The sequence below is a fragment of the Schistocerca gregaria genome, chromosome 7, assembly GCF_023897955.1.
Source record: "Schistocerca gregaria isolate iqSchGreg1 chromosome 7, iqSchGreg1.2, whole genome shotgun sequence".
Lineage (NCBI taxonomy): Eukaryota > Metazoa > Arthropoda > Insecta > Orthoptera > Acrididae > Schistocerca > Schistocerca gregaria.
The window spans coordinates 45,652,721-45,673,921 of NC_064926.1; the positions used below are offsets into that span (position 1 = coordinate 45,652,721).

The 21,201-nt window shown below is 39.8% G+C and overlaps 1 protein-coding gene across 1 annotated transcript in view; it reads left to right on the top strand.

Annotated features, from left to right (window-relative positions):
* Nucleotides 1-21,201, top strand: part of LOC126281836 (cationic amino acid transporter 3-like) — a 129,033-nt gene that overhangs the window by 88,016 nt on the left and 19,816 nt on the right. Inside the window, exons 8-10 of the mRNA XM_049981086.1 lie at nt 3,389-3,486; nt 7,656-7,795; nt 8,716-8,818. Of these exons, the coding sequence (XP_049837043.1) occupies nt 3,389-3,486; nt 7,656-7,795; nt 8,716-8,818 (341 nt within the window). The remainder of the gene's footprint in view (nt 1-3,388; nt 3,487-7,655; nt 7,796-8,715; nt 8,819-21,201) is intronic.

Consider the following 21,201-nt stretch of genomic DNA (forward strand, 5'->3'; position numbering starts at 1 on the left):
TGGGTCAACTTGACCTGAAGAAATTATGTCTAACATAAAATTGGTAGAGGGATTCCTTGCACTATTTAAGGGGTTGTTTGGCTTTACTAGGTATACGGGAAGGGATACTGCACAATAACCTTAGTTTCGGTGCGGGCAGTGGCAGGTTGGACCTAAGCTGTTTCAGCTTCCTTGTTAAAATCAAATCAAATCTATCTGAACACCTATAAATTTTAAATGTTCAGTTTCACTAATCATATGCCCATTTTGTGAAATTAAAACGTCAGGTTATGTTGAACTATGTGTTAGAAACTAAAAACTGAGTCTTACTGTGATTTGGCATTAGTTTATTTTCTACAAGCCATGAAATTAGGTCATGAACTGCACTATTTGAAGCCAGGTCAATGTTGCACACAACATCCTTTACTACCAAGCTAGTGTCATCAGCAAATAGAAATATTTTAGAGTTATCTGTAATACTAGAGGGCATTTCATTTATATAAATAAGGAACAAGAGTGACCCCAACTCTGATCCTGGGACACCCCCCACTTGACTGTACCCCTCTCAGACGCCCATCACAGCCATTCTCAGATCATGAATAATGACTGTTTTGTTATCTGTTGCTAAAGTAAGAGGTGAAACAGTTGTGAGCTACTCCCTGTATTCCATAATGTCCAACTTCTGGAGCAATATTTTGTAATCAACACAATCAAACACCTTAGTTAAATAAAAAAATATGCCTAGATTTTGAAACCTTTTGTCCAACCCATCCAGTACCTTACAGAGAATAGAGAATATAGTGTTTTCAGTTGTTAAATGACTTCTAAAGCTGAACTGTACATTTGATAGCAAATTATGTGCTATAAAATGACCAATTATCCTTACATAAACAGCATTTTTAATAACCATAGTAAACACTGATGGCATGGAAATAAGTCTAAAATTGTCTATGTTATCCTTTTCTCCCTTTTTATAAAGCAGCTTTACTACTGAGTACTTTAATCGTTCAGCAAACTGACCATTCCTAAAGGAAAGTTTACAAATATGGCTAAATACAGGGCTAATATGTGCAGCACAGTACTTTAATATTCTGCTAAGTACTTCATCATATCCATGAGAGTCCTTCATCTTCAGAGATTCAATAATTGACTCAATCTTGCCCTTGTCTGTATCACAGAGCTGTATTTCAGACATCAATCTCAGAAAGGCATTGGCCAATAAAGTTTTTATGATTCCCTGTAGAAACTAAATTTTTATTTAGTTCACCAGCAATGCTTGGAAAATGATTGTTAAATCCTGTACATATATCTGATTTTCAGTTAACATTATTTTTAGGTTGTCTTTTTATTTGCTGGTAGGAAGTGTTGTGACACTTTTTGGTAGAGTACTGGCTAGCTTCAGCCCAGCATGAAGTGCATTTTTTCACATATAGCTGCTCTGTGGCTGTTTACATGGTATCCGAATTTTTGTCTCGTATCATACTGGTCACAGTTGATGTTTGGATTTACTGCTTCCACAAGCAATATTACTGTTGATATACAGGGTGGTCCATTGATCGTGACTGGGCCAAATATCTCATGAAACAAGCGTCAAATGAAAAAACTACAAAGAACAAAACTTGTCTAGCTTGAAGGGGGAAACCAGATGGCGCTATGGTTGGCCTGCTAGATGGTCAAATGGATATCAACTGTGTTTTTTTTTTTTTTAAAGTAGGAAACCCCATTTTTTATTACATATTTGTGTAGTAGTACATATTTAGTTGTGGAAAGTATTATGCTGAATATGTTTAACTATGAGTCACATAAACCAATATTGATAGGTCCTGATGGTCTATTAAAACCCCCAGTACACTGTTTGCACAAAGTACCAAAATACTTTGAGATGGCCCTGAAAGATTCATTGATTCAATCATCCACAAATTGCATTCCACCTGGTATTCTGGTCTGGTAATTTTAAAAGCCTGTCAGAGAGCACATAACTCAATGATGGCGACTAGATAAGGAACTCAGTGATGTCTGCTGCAGGGCACTGTTACATCTACAATTGATAGCATTACCTCTGGAGTGCTGGGAGTATGGTACCACAGAGCCACACACAACTTGTTGGCAAATTAGAGCATGTTGCCATGCTGTAAAGCTAGCTGCACAGTGGCTCTGCCTTCAGTTGTTCGGATGTGGTGATGAAAGTAAAATATAGGCACAGAGCCATGAATCAACTCAAACTACAACAAAATCTTACATTCAAATTGGTGTGTACAATACTTTGTCCAGTAACAAATTCACCTGACCATAATGCTCAATCACTGACAGTCTTTCGATGGTCCATGCCCACTAGGACTGTGAGTCATTAAATGCTGCACTCTCATTTTGTTCTCATTGCACCCCACTGGTTTGGTCTTAGTTTTTTTCTATGTGTTATTTTTTCAATCTTGTATCACTCATTTGGAATTTATTTTTCTGTTGTGCTGGCTCCATTGGCCACTTGCTCTTCTTCTTGTCCTCATGCTCACATTCTGTGAATCTCTGTTGATGAGCCCTGGACCATTGGTCCAGCATCAGTGGGTTCTTCGGACATTCCCAACTTTCTGCCGTATCACAGTCACAATATTCCATGAATACCATCATCAAGGAGAGCCTTCAGGGACATGGAATAAGGCACTACTTCTGTAAGTTGTACTAACAATAAATTATGACCAGAGCTAATCTAATCATATTGTTAAATATGGGCAGTATTTCTAATTTAGAAATAATAGATTAGCTCTGGTCATAATTTATTGTTAGTATAATTTACAGAAATGACTTGCCTCAGTACTGGTCCTCCTCTTTTACTACTGAGCTAGCTTCTGTGTCTGTCTACTTCATGTAACTTTACCAGTATACAGACAGCTGAAAGAGGTTTGTCTAAAGTCAAGATTTGTTAATGCATGCATTAGAGTTATGTGGAATTACATTGCTGACTCCAGATAGTCTGATATATTGCAGAATTAGAAGGCAATGGGGTTTTCTTTTACTTTGTTTTTTGAATATTTTGTGATTTTCAATTTCCTGCCTGTTGTCTGACAGTGACTGTTATAGATTTTTATACCATAAAATAAAACTCTGTTCTGAACCCTAAACAGGGATTTGTATCCCATATGGAAATTGTTTTAACTTCTAGTAATGTGGTTATAAAGGGGCAGATTTGCTTTTAAAATTGTAATTTCCATGGCAGATGCATCATTAATAATGTTCAATCCAAAAGCATCTATGGATTTGTGTTGATTATCATATGACATATTTCTTGCATTCAGAAATCACATAACAGTTCACTTGTCACAAATGATGGCAATTTGATTTCTTTTATTTATTTAAAGTGCTTTGTGAATCAAACAGCATAACAATGTATGATTTGTAATTTATTTCTTCATAGGATGCAGATGTGCCAATATTATATGCATTTCAGAAAACTGGTTGGGTTTGGGCTCAATGGATTGTAAGCATTGGTGCTATTTCCAGCCTCAGTACTAGGTGTGTACCAAAATATTTCAAAATGTGTAACCACACTCCTTGTGTAACTGTGGTAGTCATTATCTATTTGAAACTCAAGATTATTACAATATGACATTGCAGTGCCTGTGTTGTTAAGAAGAGTGATGCATTGTTCCTATGGACATGCATGCATGTCTGAAGGAACATTGCATCATTCTTCTTAACAACAGAGGCACTGCAATATCATAATTATAGGCCGATACCAGGCAGTGACTTTCAATTAAAATCTCCTGCCCTATATGGGAATTACAGAATTTGTGGATGAGTGCAGGTTGTGATGGAGGAATGATGCCATATGGGCATTTGGCTGTGGCCATGAGTAATTGCATGGATAGCCAAAGTGGTTAAGGCAACTGCTCATGTAGAGTGAGGAATCTGGGTTCAAGTCCCAGCCAAACACAAATTTTCAGTGTCACATTCCCGAGCTGATGGATGTTTGTATTCACAACCGCAGACACACTTCACATATTCCAAGATTATTATGTTTCTCATAATCAGAATGGAGAATTTGAAGTAGAACAGTTTGTGGTAACTTTCTTATATGTCTATCCACGCTATAATTAGCATCTGTGTTATATTAAAACAGTATGATACATTAAGTCTGTAGCTTAGTTTAGTTTGGTTTAGTTATCTGTTCCTCCAGTGTGACATTTCACTGTGATATGGAATATGTCAGTAGATTCACAAATACTGTACATTTTCTTTTATTGAGCATATTTTAATTCCATCTTTGCAACTACAAGAAAATGCATGTTTAGTCAGCAAATGCATTTAATTTTATTAAAATAAAACATCATCAATGGTCTGTAGTGAAACATATTTACAATCTGACTTCCTTTCTTTTTTGTACACCAGGGTTTTTATTTTAATCATTAACTAAAATAAAATTTAATGTGTGTCACCAAAGTACACTAAGATATTTGTCATAAAAATTATGTTCATTGTGTTTGTTACCACCTTTAATTCACTAGACAGATAGCAATATATTTTTATGGCTGCATACGTTGTTCCTTTCTCTACACAAAAGACAGGAATTGTGGTGGCTATTTTTGTTTTTAATGTTGTATTTACAAATGCTATTGTTATTTTCAAATTGTGGCTGGTTCTTCATAAGCAAGTACATATATTGTGAAGCTGTTGTCAGTCATCATCATTATCATCATCATCTATTAACCATCTCAGATTGCATGGGCATAAGGTATAATTGTGTTTTCCCTCTACCATATAATCCACACCCTCAAATAATCTGTGCACCCCAATTTTGAGGAAGAGGAAAAAAACAGATAGTTTTGCTTTAATTTGTTTTATTTACCAAAAAAAATTATGATGTGTTCAAAAGTATGTATAATAACTACTAGTTTGAAGCAATGCTGCTGTAGAGGTTGATACATCGTTAAAACGCAACCGATTCGGCAGCGTGCAGCTGGCCGGCTGGCCCATTAGGCGGGCAGGCGGCCAGGGAACATTATCACCGCCAGCCGGGACTCTACCTGTACCTACAATAGCAAAAAAAAAAAAAAAAGAAATGTGAATTATCTTGTTTAAGAATTTGTTAATACAGCATGTGCAACAAAATATTTTAGCCAATACCAGTACGTTTCCTCTCTTACCACTTTATTCATCACTTTCATCATCATCACTAGTGGGAGAATCATTGTCATCTTCACAATCTTCCCATAGAGCATCATCCTCTGTTTCATCCAGTGAATTTGTGATTCCACATTTTTTGAAGGATTTTTCCACCAGTGGTTGTGGAATGGAGTCCCATGCACTTTTCACCCATTCACAAGTGTGGGACAAATCTGGCTGTTTGATTTTTGCACTAGGTGTGAACTTATGGTTTTCATCAGCCATCCATTGCGTATATCGCTGTTTAAGTGCAGCTCTGAATGGCCAATTTATACACACATTTAGTGGTTGTAGGATGGATGTTAGGCCTCCAGGGATAATGACCAAGTCAGTTTTCCGTTTTTGTAATTTGTCTCACACTTCCTTAGTTGTATGTCCGCAGAAACTGTCCAGGACCAACATGTTGCCTAAATTCAGTAACGCACCAGGACGACATTGACAAACGTGTGTCATCCAGTCAATTATAAGTTCATTGTCCATCCACCCTTTTGGGTTCACTCTCAATAATACTGGTATGCCTTTTACTGATATTTTCGGAATAGTTTTCCTATTAATATCACATAAGGTGGTAGCTATTGTCCATCACAAGTTACACACAACATCACTATACGTCTTAGTTTCTCACTGCCGCCAGTTCGTATCATGATGCTGGCTTCTCCTTTCCTGTTCACTGCGTTGTCGAGCGGCATCTCAAAATAGACTGGCGTTTGATCTGCATTACCAATTTGCAATAATGTATACGACTGTTTACGGTGCAGGTTTATCACCTAACGATGAAAATTCACTATTTTTTCCTCGTAATCGCCTGGAAGCTGCTGAGCGGTAGTAGTTTTCATCCAGAATCCTAAACCATTTCGGCTGAAAAATCTTGATAGCCAGCCCTGGCTAGCTTTGAAACTGGTAATGCCTAGTTCTTTGGCTAAAGACAATGCTTTAAGTTGTCACATTTCACTTGTCACCATGCATCTGTATTGTGACTTCTCATCTACATAATCGCAGGGCCTTTTCTCGAGGTCTGGTTGCTTCACATTTTGGCTGCGAAATGCCCAGCGATTAGTATTAGTTTCTTGAAGCTGTGTTGTATTTTTTCACCAGTTGTGAATACAACTATCACTCATGTCATACTTTCTTCCTGCTGCACGGTTTCCAATATTCTCGGCTTCTTCAATAATTTTCACTTTTTCTTTAGCAGTGTACGAGCGATAACGAGAACTTGTAGCCATAATTAACAAGATTGAAGATGTTAATACTTCACTCCTAACGTGCTACTGATGCATCACAGACTGAGGCTACAACAATGAAATGGTATAATGGGATGTATTGTTGGAGGCGGAGCAGTACCAACAATATTTCGAATAATCTGTGCACCCCAGTTTTTCGTCCTAAAATTCGGTAAAAAACATGTGCGGATTATTCGAGTATATACGGTATGTCGAGGTACTTGTCTTGCCTCTCAACTTGTTGTTATACCACTCCTTTTACTTCCACATCCCATTTCAGTTGAGTGATGCACCATCTCTTGGGATGCCTGTTAGGTCCCTCACCTTCAAGTTCGTTTTCAAGCAATTTTCTCAACATTTTTGTTTGACCCACCCTGTTTACTTATAAAAAACATTTTAACTTTGATATTCTTATGCATTTACATAGCAGCTACATCACTTGTATCTTGTGTTTCTTGCTAGATCCTTTTTTTTTAAAAAAAAAAAAGTACCTTGAGCTTGTTAACTTCATCATTGTCACCTGGAACTGTCCTTGATAATTATTCCAAACTGAATTAACTTATAAAAAAGTAAGTCAACTTCCTGAAGTTTCATCACCAGAATCAGCAAAGACACAAAAAAGCAAATTTTCCTCAGCTCAGATGTTTGAGATGATTATATTTTGTGATTTCCAAGTCCATTTTTATTCAGTATACACACCTAAGAATTTTTGCTCTTGTCCAGAGTTGCTGCAGAATGTGTCCCTATGAATAATAATAATAAACAAGCAATTTATGCTGCATGGATGATCCATTATATTTAGTTCAAATTTTTTGGATGATTTGTACCATGATGGGTCAATATATTGTAGGAGACCAGTTTGAGCCTGCTCCTTCCTCTGACCTCAGTGCTGTGGTGCATTATTTTTAGGACCATACAAAACACTTATTTTAAACAGCAGACATTTTTGTGCAGAGATCCTTCACAAACATGCCATGCGAGTCTATTAAATGATTCAGTACCATCTAAACGTGTTTGAAACAGTCCATAAGTGGAGGACATTTTGAAATTTTGTACTTTCATTAATAAATCATATAGGAATGATTTTTGGGCACATGTTTTTAGATTTCTTTTCTTGTATTGATGTGAGGAATCAGCCCTCAAAATTTGTAAAAGTATTTTGGTTCGGCCTCTACAAATATTTATGTTTGTTAAACCATTGATACTTATAGCAGAGAAAAGCAATAAGTTACTTACATGTATTAAGGTTCTAATATATCCTGAAAAAACTTCTTAGCAATTCATTTATCTTCGTTTCAGTTTTCTTGGTGGAATGTTTACACTCTCACGGTTACTTTATGCTATGTCTTCAGATGATCTCTTATTTAAGTTCATGGGAAAAGTGCACCCTAGGTTCAGAACACCATTCATTGGTACACTTTGTGCTGGTGTTTTAACTGGTGAGTATGCAATTATTTTTCTATTTTGTTGTAAATGGAATAGGTAGGACATAAGTACTGAGAAATGTATCCCACCACTCACCTAATCTATGCAATATACTTGTTCATCATTATGCCACACTGTCTCCCAGCCCCTTGACACATAAGACTTATTCCTGTGGAAGATCCAGTGGCAAAAACTGTCTAATGAACCCACCCAGTGCATCCTGCTCCAGTCCCATCACAAGTTTATCCAGTCCCATCAGAGACAAGGACACTATGAAGGCAGTCATGTCATATATCAGCTCTGCTACAATTTCTGCCCAGCATTTTAAATGGACATGACCATCAACCAACTGTACACTTGAATGAACAGCTATCGTCAACTATGGACAAGAAGGCAGCTGAACACTAAATAGCAGAACGTGCTGCTGAGTACAGTATGCATTATTTCAGTGGCTGCTTTAGAGTCCATACTACTGCCTTCTCTGAACTATGCAGATGGGAGTTGTCCTTGCAGTCCTCCTGGCTTCAGTTTCCACTAACTCCTTCCAGTACACCCACCTCCACATTGCACCATAACCCTAATGTTGCTCATTCAGTACCAACACCCTCTTTCCAGCAGTCTCCCCTGTCTCTGTTTTGTCATTCACTCACAACACTCCTCCAGCTCACTGAATGTCATCGGCACTGTGCACTGCATGAACTCAATGGTGCTGTGTTGCACTCTCACTCCATGTAGCCATGTTTTACTTGGGCAATAACTTCTACCTCTATTTAGATATTAGTCTAAGGAATGAACTGTAAGAATGAAAAATTCACTCATATAAGAGATATTATGCTATTACAGTATCTTACATGTTAATACCCTAGTTCTTTAAAAAGGCTTTACCTCATTGTGCTAATTTTTAAATAAGTCCACAAATTTTCTGGATTTTTAGGTCTTATGGCACTCATCTTTGATGTGGATGAACTTATTGACATGATGTCAGTAGGAGCACTTGTGGCATACTCTGTAGCTGCCACTTGTGTGCTACTTTTAAGGTGAATATGGTTAGCATTATATTTTATTATCTTGAATGTGTAAGATTTATGCTCATTTGTTCAGCAGTCATTATTTTGTGCCTGTGTGTGACTCAACATCTCCACTATATGGTGAGTAGTTACCTATCCTTTCTATAATATTGTCATTATTCCAGTTAGAGACTACTGATATAACCAGTTTCCCACCCTATTTTCATGGGATCTTTTTTTAGTGGATGTTTCTAGAAAATATAGCTACCAAATAAATATAGATGTAGGTGCAATAATAAATGGAAAAACAAAAAAACAACAGTCATAATATATCTGAACTTTTCAATCACTAAAAAACTGTTCAATAAGAAAAATGACCTACCCGTACCAATCTAGGACACTGAAAAATTTAAAAATATTTCTACATAAGTGTAATATAAGGAGAGGGGGAGAATCTATATACACAAAATTAAAATAAAGTCCCTGGCTATAGACCTCACTGAAGAGTGCTGTACTTTAGCAATGGACTCTGAAACATACAAGATACCAATTCTGACTGCCTGTAGGATCCAACAACAAATGTTTTAAACTTCATTAAGCAATGACAGTGAATACTAATAAGATTTAGTAGAAATAACTGGGAAGTGATTGTCTATGGGGATTTCAAAATGGACTTCAACCAAACAATTTTGATTGAGGGCACCTAGAGTTACTGATGTCAAAATTTGATTTAATGAAATAGATTTGAGCTGCATAATAAATGGAATCTGACCACGATAGTCAAATGGCGGCTATAGAGCATCCCCATCAGTCAGGTTTAACTTAGAAAGGAAAAGTAATGTTCGATGAGATTTTGGGATTGCAGCCAGATCACGTTGACTTCTTGCCACAATATTTCGGCTGGCAATCGTCCAGCCATCTTCAGGTGAGTGTCCATCGCTGGAGACTGCAAGTTCCCAGAGGCAACTTTACAGAAAAAAATTGGCTCGAAAATGCATGATCATTGGCCTCCATCACAGGAGCTATCAAAATCCGCACCCTCTGGAGCTACCGTTCTATCTGTGGAACGCAGGCGCATGCGTAAACATGAAAACTACATGTCCACCCTCTGTTGGAATGCATGCCCGCGTAACTTAAAACAGACATCAGCCGTCGCTAAAAACAGACATCAGATGTCGCCAGACATGTCATTATGAATAAACTGTCTTCTCTCAAAGGAAATTAGAAAGATCACTGGGTCCCAAGCCTTGTACAGTTGAAAACCACCATCATGATTTATAATATTTTGCACTAGACGTATCTCCACATATTCTTTAATTACTGAATTCCAAAAAGTTTTCACTGGGGCCAAGATTTTCGTGGCAGAAAAATTCATAGCATGTCCTGTATCGACACCCGCACGTATGATTTGGTGATACATCTTGACTCTCTACTGAGACCTTTTGTGGGGAAGTGCGCGCATCATGTTCGCAACTCAGCTGACTTTATCGATAGATTGAAGTCACTTCAACTCAGTGAAACTGACCTACTAGTCAGCCTCGATGTCATTTCACTTTTCACTAAGGTTTATCTTATGGATTCTTTGTCGCTCATCAACAATAAGTTCACGGCCAACATAACAACACTTTTCCATCAAGTCCTTCCTCAACCTACTTTTTATTCAACAACAAATATTTTGAGCAGACTGACAGTGTTGCCATGGGCAGTCCTCCCTCACTTTTTGGTAGCAAACTTTCTCATGGAAGACTTTGAGGAAAGGGCACTAGATTCGGTAGAACTTGAACTGATAGTTTTCTGGCAATATGTAGATGACACCTTTCTAGTGTAGTCCCACGATGAAGAAGAACTTTCATGGTTCTGGCAACATCTGAATGCAATCCACAAGAACATCCAGTTTATGATGGAAATAGAGAAGGATCGTTGCTTGCTGTTTTAGGATGTCTTGGTTACTAAGAGAGTGGATGGGTCATAAGGGCAATCTGTCTACTGCAAGCCAACACATATGGACCTTTACCTGCAAATGTCGAGTTGTCATTTTTGTGGTTGGCAGGAGAACCAACACCGTGTTACCAGAGGAGGCCGAAAGGCACGCGTTTTTGCTCACGCAGGCTGGTGTGAAGTCTGGAACAGAACAAGGAAATTAGACTTTAGAAAAACGGACGTAACTGGTGGAATACTTAATTTTAATCCATTAATAATGAACGTCGGTCTTGACAGTACATGATTCACAATATCAATAGTAACTGATAATGGAACCTTGCTAGGTCGTAGCAAATGATGTAGCTGAAGGCTATGCTAAACTATCGTCTCGGCAAATGAGAATGTCAGTAGGCAGTGAACCATCGCTAACAAAGTCGGCTGTACAACTGGGGTGAGTGCTAGGAAGTACTTCTAGTCCTGCCGTGTAGCGGCACTCGGTCTGCAATCACTGATAGTGGCGACATGTGGGTCCGACATATACTACCGGACTGCGGCCGATTTAAAGGCTACCACCCAGCAAGTGTGGTGTCTGGTGGTGACACCACATTCCTCCCCCACAAATCGACGGTTCTGGCATAAGGCTTCTGTCCACTGTGGGGAGTGCCCCATGTTGACGTATGAAACGAGGTGTGGAGCCTAGCAAGAGGCAAGGCTGTGCCACCCACACCCTGCCATTCAGACCATGGGGAGCTAGGAAACGCCTGAAAACCTGCTCCAGGGTGCACGCCAACATGCGGTGTATGCGCCTGTAGAGAGACAGGAGGGGCGGAAGGGTTGACCTACATCGGGCCAGGGCACGCGACGGGCGAAGACAACATATGGTCTGGAGTGGGCAAGAGTTCCATGTCGGAGGATAACTGGTCACGGGAAGTGATCAGTGGTGTCTGACCCAGGGAGGTGCCCGGCGGATGCAGCGACGCATCCACTGCAGACGTCGCCGGCGGGAGAACAGTCGGCGGCGGCGGTGGCGGTGCCAGTGGCGGCGGTGCGGCGGTGGCGGTGGTGTGGCGCCATGGGGCAAAATGGAAGGCACCGTCGGTAACACCTGAGGCTGAGGCGAGCCAGTAGATGGGTCCCTGGGGCGCTGACTGGACGGCACCGTCGCTGAAAGCAGACGGCGAGCAGCAGATCCCGTGCGATGACAGAGTCGCAGCTGGTTCAGATGCCGACGCACCTCACCAGAGGCCCCTAAAACCAGATACTTGCCAAGGCAGCGAAGAATGCCCCCTTCGAGCCAACGCCGTGAACCTCGATATTGGCAATAGTAGAAAACGACGCCTGCAGCAAAAGCAGGTGTCTGCCGCTACTCAGGAACCTGATGCGGTGGATGTAGCAAAGACATCAAGGTTCAATGGTGACGACTGTGGAGCAACTCAGCCGGCGAGCGACCAACTCAGGGCTGAGAGCGATACGAGGACAAAAAGAGCAATAACGCATCCACCCGAGAATGCGACTCTTTCAACTTCAACATCTGTGACTTGAAAGTCCCGACCAATCATTCAGAGGCACCGCCTGACTGTGGCAAGAATGGTGCAGATGTCAGATGTTGAATACTATTGGCCTTGCAGAATGACTGAAATTCTGCGGACATGAATTGTGGTCCATTGCTGGAAACAATAGTCTGTGGAAGACCTTCAATGCAAAAGATAGCGGATAATGCTTGGATGTTGCAGATGACATCATGGAAGACATCCGGACAACAAAAGGAAAATTACTGAATGAATCTACCACAACCAACCATCGAGCATTCCAGAATGGACCAGCAAAATCGATGTGTAAGCATTGCCAAGGGGAAGTGGCTTTTGGCCATGATAAGAATTTCTGCAGAGGTGCTGATTGTTGTTCGGCACTCACCATGTGGCATCGATTCTGAACCAAGTACAGTGTTGATGAGCAAGTTGTTTCCTTCTCACTATACCCCAATGTCCGTGGTGGAGAAGCTGTAAGACAGAGGACAGTAACGAACGTGGTACCACGACCCTGGACTGATCATTATCAGAACGCAACAGCAAAACACCACATCGTACAAAAAGTCTCTCCTTGTGAGCAAAAAATCGGCGAACCAACGGGTCCTAATCCATGACTTTGACAAGGGCTATTGTGTAGCAACAAAACGCAGAATGGGAGCAAGGACAGTGTAGGCAGCTGTGGCTGTAGCTACACGACGAAAATCAATCGGAAACAATTCGACCACGTCATTGGTTTCCGCATCAATGAACATGCAAGCAAGTTCAGAGGAATCGAATACCCTATCCTCAGCAACAGGCAAGAGGGACAATGCATCAGCGTTTCCTTGCTTAGCAGTGGACCAATACAAGATATTGTAGCAGTACTGCGAGAGGAAAATAGACCAGCGAATGAATTTCTGCGCTGTATGTGGAGGTACAGGCTTGGTCGGATGAAAAAGCGATGTCAAAGTTTTGTGGTCTGTGATTATAGTAAAGTGACAATCATACAAGCAATCATGAAACTTTGTAACACCAAATACGAGAGCCAATGCTGCTTTCTCGATCTGTAAATAATTTCTTTGAGCAGACGAGAGCAATTTGGACGCCAAGGCAATAGGGCGATCGTGCGATCCATCTTTGTGCGCAAGCACAGCACCGATCCCGAAATCCGATGCATCCACCATCAACAAGAGGGGCTTCTGGGGATCGAATGGCGTAAGGCAAGTATTGGAAAGCGATGCTGATTTCAACTGGCGAAAGCCGTGGTCACATTCCATCATCCAGACGAACGAAACACTCTTATAGCGTAAGCGATGAAGCGGAGCTGAAATGGAAGAGGCATGTGGCACATAGCGGTGGTAGTAATTTATTTTTCCCAGCACCCTCTGTAGCTGCTTCAAATGCTATGGCGAAGGCAAGTCTTGTATGGCACGAAGGGGTGTGGGACTGGGATGTATGCCTTGGGCATTGAGTACATGTCCCAGGTATGGCAAGTCATGAGCAAAAAACACACATTTGTCCTTCCACAAGCGAAGATCATTTTGTCGCAAGACCTGAAATAATGTTCTGAGATTGGCCAAATGTTCTTCTTCCGTCTTTCCAGAGATCACAATATCGTTCAGATAATTTGCTGCAGTAGGGACTGATGCACAAACAGTTTGTAGATATTACTGAAACAATGCAGAGGCAGATGCACACCCGAATGGCAGTAGTTTGAATTGATAGAACCCACGATGCGTGTTAACCACCAAAATGAGCTGGAATTCTTTGTCCACTGGTATTTACAAGTATGCATCTGTGAGGTCCAACTTTGAAAAATATTTACCCGGGCACAGTTTGTCAAAAAGATCTTCCGGGCAGGGTAAAGGAAAAGTTGCAATCACTAGCTGTGGATTCACTGTTACCTTGAAGTCCACACAAAGTCTCAGTTCTCCGGAAGATTTTGGCAAAATTACTAAGGGTGATGCCCAGAGAGAAGCCTGCAAACGTTCAATTACACCTTGTGATTCCAAATCGTGTAATGTTTATGCGACCTCATCATGCAATGCGTGGCGAACATTGCGCACTCTGAAAAATTTTGGTTGTGCGTTTACTTTCAGGTCCAAATGTGCTTTATAGTTCTTAGTGCAACCGAGGCCCGGTGCAAAAATGTCTGCAAATTCTTCACATAGACGAGAAACACTGTCTGAAGGCACCGTCTGGTTCACTGATAGGACCTGATTTACTATAGACTGCATAAGAAGAACAAAGGACGTTAAATGACACAAGTTTTGTTTGTCCTTTGTAAGTTGCAAGAAGGCTGCACTGTCCTGACGCAGGGATCTCTTGCCCTGAATAGCTAGTTAACTTAACATTTGCGGCACGCAACGGAGGTGTGCCCAGCAGTTTGTAAGTGTCTTGATTGATCAGTGAAACTGCAGCTCTGGTATCGAGCTGGAATGGTATGACTTTGTGGTTAATGTCCAAGTCTACAACAAGTTTATTGTCCTGCTGACGACAAGTGCTACTGTCTCGTGCAATGTGTACTGACACTGGTACATAATCACTTGCGACTTGACGGGAGTTCCGGCGATGTTGACACACACTATTTTTGGGACAAACACAGTCACTGTTAGAGAGAGTGGCAATGCGTGGAGTGGAATGAACTACATGAATTTCCATGGATGAAGTTTCGTGAGCCTTTGTATCCTTGGTTCGATTCCGATTCTGGCATGAAGCAAAGGGCCTGGAACGGTTTTGAGCTTCTGATCTGAGCGTTTTCTAGCAAACACTCTGAACATGACCTTTTTATTACAATAAAAACAAATAGCTTGGCGTGACGGGCAATTCTCACAGAAATGTTTAGTAGCACACCGCAGGCATGATTTGATCACTGCATTTGCTTGCCTGCGCGGCACACGTGGCTAAGAGCCTGGCGGCAGTGGCGCAGCAGGGCGCGAGGGCTGTTTACTGCTCCGTGCTGCTTGCCCGGTGGTCCGGTTAACCTGACACACTGCTGGCGAAGTTTCAAATGATTCCTGAGCAAAGTCAAGTGTGTCCTGCTGATCCATTATGTCCATCACTTGTTGAAGGGAGGGATTTACTAGGTTCAAAATCTGTTCCCTTATACGAACATCAGAAACGGTCTGTGCAATTGCATCACGTACTGTAGTATCTGAATAAGGGAGTCCACATTGACACTCAAGAGCACAATCCCTAGTAAGGCCTTGCAAGGTTGCAACCCACTCTTGATTAGTCTGACCTGCCGTATGTTTTGTACGAAAGAAGGTATACCTTTTCGCAACGACATTGACTGATTCTTTGAAATATGCATCTAATGCAGACAAAATTTCTTTGTAGGACAGAGTTGCTACGTCGCGGCGAGGAAATGATTTGACTATCACATGGTACGTGTTCACCTCGACTGAAGATAACATAAAAGGCTGCTGCTCGTTACCTTGAATTCTGTAGGCGGTGAGATGGAATCCAAATTGGCGTGACCACTCCGTCCAGCTTTCCAGTGCAGTATCAAAAGGTCGAAAAGTGGGTGCAACAACGTGTTGTGGCTGCGTTAGTGGTGAAGCGGCTGCTACCGCATCGTTTTGCATCGCACATTGACCCTAAACGAGCTTTTCAATGACATCCAGTAAGGCCTGCGTCTGATGATTCTGTAAGCGATAAAATTTGGACAGTACATCTGGAGATTGTGGCGAAGCCATTACACAAGTAAATCTGGACAATTTAGATATGAACACTTTTACTCTCGTCACCAATGTGGTTGGCAGGAGAGCCAACACCGTGTTACTAGAGGAGGCAGAAAGGCACGTGATTTAGCTCATGCAGGCTGGCGTGAGGTCTGGAACAGGACAAGGAAATTAGACATTAGAAAAATGGATGTAGCTGGTGGAATACTTAACTTTAATCCATTAATGATGAATGTCGGTCTTTACGGTACATGATTCACAATATAAATAGTAACTGATAATGGCGCCTTGCTAGGTCGTAGCAAATGATGTAGCTGAAGGCTATGCTAACTATCATCTCGGCAAATGAGAGCATAGAAGTCAGTGAACCATCGCTAGCAAAGTCAGCTGTACAACTGGGGCGAGTGCTAGGAAGTCTCTCTAGACCTGCCGTGTAGCGGCGTTCGCTCTGCAATCACTGATAGTGGCGACACGCGGGTCCTACATATACTAACAGACCGCTGCCAATTTAAAGGCCACCACCTAGCAAGTGTGGTGTCTGGCGGTGACACCACAGACATCATCCTTAACAAACTACCAGTGTTATTAGAACATTGGTGCACTGGGCTCATGATGTTTCTGATGGAGGCAGCCTTGCAAAGGAGTGGGAACATTGAGAGTCGGTGTTCAGCGGTAATGGTTACTCTCCACATCAGATTAGAACAGCGCTAAGAAGGAAGAAACGTGAACACCCAAAACATCAAGAAGATAAGGAGCTATTCAAGTCCAGGGTGTTCCTTCCACACGCTGGCAACCTTTCATCTAAAATAGGCAGGATCCTAAGGAAACATCAAGTTAAAGTAATCTTCTAGCCACCGGCGAAGATTAGTGCCCTTCTCAGTTCAGTAAAAGATGATCTGGGTCTGTGGAAGGCTGGGATCTATAAAATTCCTTGCCAGTGTCACAAACCTTACATCAGTCAGATGACACGCACAGTACATGAAAGGCGCATTGGACAAGAACGCCACACTTACCTTTCGCAGCCCAGTAAGTCGGCCATAGCTGAGCACTGTATTACCATAGGACACACTATGGATTTTTCCGCCATGAAAATCTGGGTCCCAGCAAAAACTTTTTGGGATTCAGTAATTAAATAATCTGTGGAGATACGTCTAGTGCAAAAATTATAAATTGTGATGGCAGTTTTCAACTGGACAAGGCTTGGTACCTTGTGATCTCTCTAATTTCCTCTGAGAGAAGACAATTTATTCATAATGACAGGTCTGGCAGCATCTGACGTCTGTTTTTAGCAATTCAGGGCCACATTCGGACAGAGGGTGGACATATAGTTTTCACCTTTTCGCATTCGCCTGCCTTCCACAGATAGAATAATAGCTCCAGAGGGTGCAGATTTCGATAGAGGATGCTCCTGTGACAGAGGCCAATTCACAAGCATTTTCGAGCCAACTTTTTCCTATAAAGTTGGCTCTGGGAACTTGCAGTCTCCAGTTGTGGATACTCACCTGAAGATGGCTGGATGATTGCCAGCTGAAATATCGTGACAAGAAGTCAACGGGATCTGGCTGCAATCCCGAAATCTCATCGAACATTCAGTATGCCAGGAAAACTTCAAGAATCACAGGAAAAGTAATGTTCAAAAAATTGTAAATGCTGACTCAGTTCACACTACTCTAGGAGAATTGACAGAAGAAATTTACTAAGTGTACACAGCAGATGAGAAAATTAATTATTTTTAATAATATTCTTACAACATTATGTATCCAGTTTTTCTTTACAATGGTTAAAGGACATGAACAGTGGGAGCTAAGAAAAATGTTAGCTAACATCTGGGATCAAAGTTCTTGTACAATGAAGAGAAAGAGTTATTTAATGCATTGAAGAGAGAGAGATTTATTTAATAAAAAGGACTAGATCTAATAAAGACTTAAAAATTCACTACATGCAGTACTGCAAAATTCTTCAAAAAGTCATCAAACAGGAAAAATTCATGCACTGTGCACAAAAAAGTCAAAATTCCAATAACAAAGAAAGGACAATTTGAAGTATGAATAGGCACAAAATGAATAAACTCAAGAAGCAAATGATATTTAACTCCTAGATGACAGTAGCAGGGTGGCAAGTGATATGAAATAGGATGATTTTCTATAATTTCAATGAATTCTTCCTAACAGAAGCTGAAAACATGGGGACAAATAATGGTCCATTGAAAGCAGATCTAATAAGCTTATTAAGATGGGCAACCACTAGATATCAGTTTTGCCAACTCATCTGTTAAGAGAGATTATAAAAATCATTAGGTGACTAAAAAGTAGTAACTTACTGCTTATGATAGTATCTCTGCCAAAGTTCTAAAATCTTTTGCTGATTTGGTAGCACCATTCTTGGGATACCTTTGTAACCATACAATGAATCAAAGTGAATTTTTGGAGAGATTGGTGTATGGCACAGTAATCCCAATATACCAAAGTTGAGATAAGCACTCAATCTCTAATTACAGCTCAAATTCTCTCCTTCTTGTGTTCTCAAAATTTTTTGGGAAAATCACTTTCAACAGAGTACTGAACCATCTATCTGACAATAACCTCTTGTCAACAACTCAGTTTAGTTTCTGTAATGGCTTTTCCACTCAGGATGCAATCTCATGAACTCAATTCAAATAATAATAATCAACAGAAATTACCATCTTGAAACTTTCAATGATCTTGCCAAAGCCTTTATTTATGTAGACAATAAAGTTCTACTACGAAAATTAAAATGGTACAGAGTTAAAAGCTTTCATCTTGTGTGGATGTGGTAATATCTTAACAACAACAAAATGTAAGAATGCAATAACAAATAATGCCACAAGAATGAAAAGAATGAAACTAAACTTGGAGCCAGGATGCATTAAATATTTTATTACCACAGGTTTGGTGCTTGATCCAATGATGCAACATTTCTAAAGGGTCTGTTTCATGATGGGATTTAGACAGCATGATAAGTGAATAGCTAAATGAATGAGTATACATGATTATTTAGTACCCCTAACTATCTGATTACCATTGCAATAAGACTACAAATCCTTGTTCCTACTGTGAGTAAAGAAAGTAAAAGTGAAATAAGATTTGCATTTTAGAGAGTACCAATAGCTGTTTCCTGTCAGTAAGTCTTCAGTACACTTACACTAAAAAGAAGTAAAAGTAAATAGTAAACAAAATGTGAATGGTGTAACAAAAAAATCAGCAGCATTCTTCCATTGATATGTCTAAGACTGGAAGCTTTAGATACTCACTTTTATTTTATTTCAAGTTACTTGGTATGTATGTACAGTATGATTAGTGCAATACATCATGGAGTGATTTATATGTAGACGTCAGAATGGCATGTGGTTCCTGAAGAAGGGCACTGCAACCTTTTTAGTAATAGCAGGGGCAACAATCTGAATGATTGTCTGATCTGGCCTTGTAACATAAGCCAACATGACCTTGCTGTGCTGGTACAACAAAAGGAATAAAGAAAGGGGAAATTACAGCCATTATTATTATTATTTTAATGGATCTATTTGGATCACAGGCTGAGGTCTACTCAAGAGGATGCTGTCATCAGGAAAATCTAAACTGATGTTTAAAACTGACACTCTACAGGTCATAACATGGAATGTTAGATCTTTTAATTGTGCAGATAAGTTAGATAGTTTAAAAAGTGAAATAGATAGGTTGAAGTTAGATATAGTGGGAATTAGTAAAGTGTGATAGCAGGAGGAACAGGATTTTGGGTGAGGTCAGTGTAGAGTTATGAACACAAAATCAGAACATGTGTATTGTAGGAAGAGAATTGTGGGTAAGCTACTATGGACAGCATAACGAATGCATTATCATAGCCAAAACACACCTTTACTCTTTGAATCATTACTCTGCATGACATTATTGAGAAACTGTTTTGACTCAACTGGTATACCATGGTTCTCACTTACATCATCACATACACCACCTACCTTCTCTGTATTCACAAACTAATCTGAAACTCCATTATTCTTAAACTTCAAAAACACCTGATACTGATCATCCTCATATTCTTCCAAAATTATTTCATCACTATCAAAGTCACATACCTCACCTACATTCATTTGCAATAAGCTACGAGTCTCAGACTTACCAACCTCAGTCATTTCACAGTTCTCATTCACATCTACATCAAAAATACCATGTAATTCAGATCCAGTTAAAACTGTTATTATTGTCTAATTGCAGGTGTAAATTGGGCATCCTGTTCTAGTGTTTCCTTGCCCCAAAACTGTGACCTTCATTGAGGTGGAGTGCCATTTTTCAAATGGTTATATCTATGATTATTTCTTCTATTAAATTAACCATTATGTTCAAAATTTTTGTCTCCATTACCATTTTGACCCTGATATTTCTGTAGTTATTGTGATTATGGTTTCTATCATTTCAATTATCATCTGCTATTGTTCAAGGCAATTGTCAGGTCCATGTAGTAAATCCCACTGCAACCTTTCTGGTAATCTTTTTAGTGCATCAGTCAATATCATTTTGTCAAATGGTTTGTCAAGAGGTGTTAATTTCTTAAGTTGATTCTTACAAAACTCTTTCAGAGTACTATAATTAATTTGGACCATTCAGAAATTCACTTTTAATTCTCCCCTGTTCAGCTTCCAACCAAAATTTATTTAAAATTTTTTTTAAAAAAACTTTGGTATGTCTCCCCCTGACTTAAATTTAGATTTACCCAAGATGGAGCTTTGCCTTCAAGACATCTTTTAACAAATTTAATTTTTTGATTCTCACTCTTGTATGACACAAAACTTTCTCTTCAGTGGTACAGAAAATCTACTGGATGTAAATTGTCTGATGGAAAACTTTCGATTGGAATGTTGGATCATGCAGTCCCATTTTTTAAATAAAGAGTTTTGTAAATTCAGTTTTCCTGAACTTCTGAAATTTTTTGATCTAAAAGATTTACATTAGTTAGCATATCGTTTTCAACATTTAAACTGTTTTGATCTAAACTACTAAAGTTCTGTTGAATTTCTTTCCTCTATGGCCTTCTGTTGAACTCTGATATTAACATTCTTCTACTGATTTGCAGATTGGGCAACTAACTCATTTTCCAAGATAATAAATTTATTTTCTAAGACATCGATTTTCTTCATTCACACTTTTTAATCCATCTGACAACTCATTATTTAGCACTGAAATCTGATTACTAAGTTGGTCTATTTGGTGTTATACCCTGTCTATTTTACCACTGTTTCCAGTTTTCAGGTCATTTAATTGTCCTTATAGTGAGGTAAATTTTTCAGTTA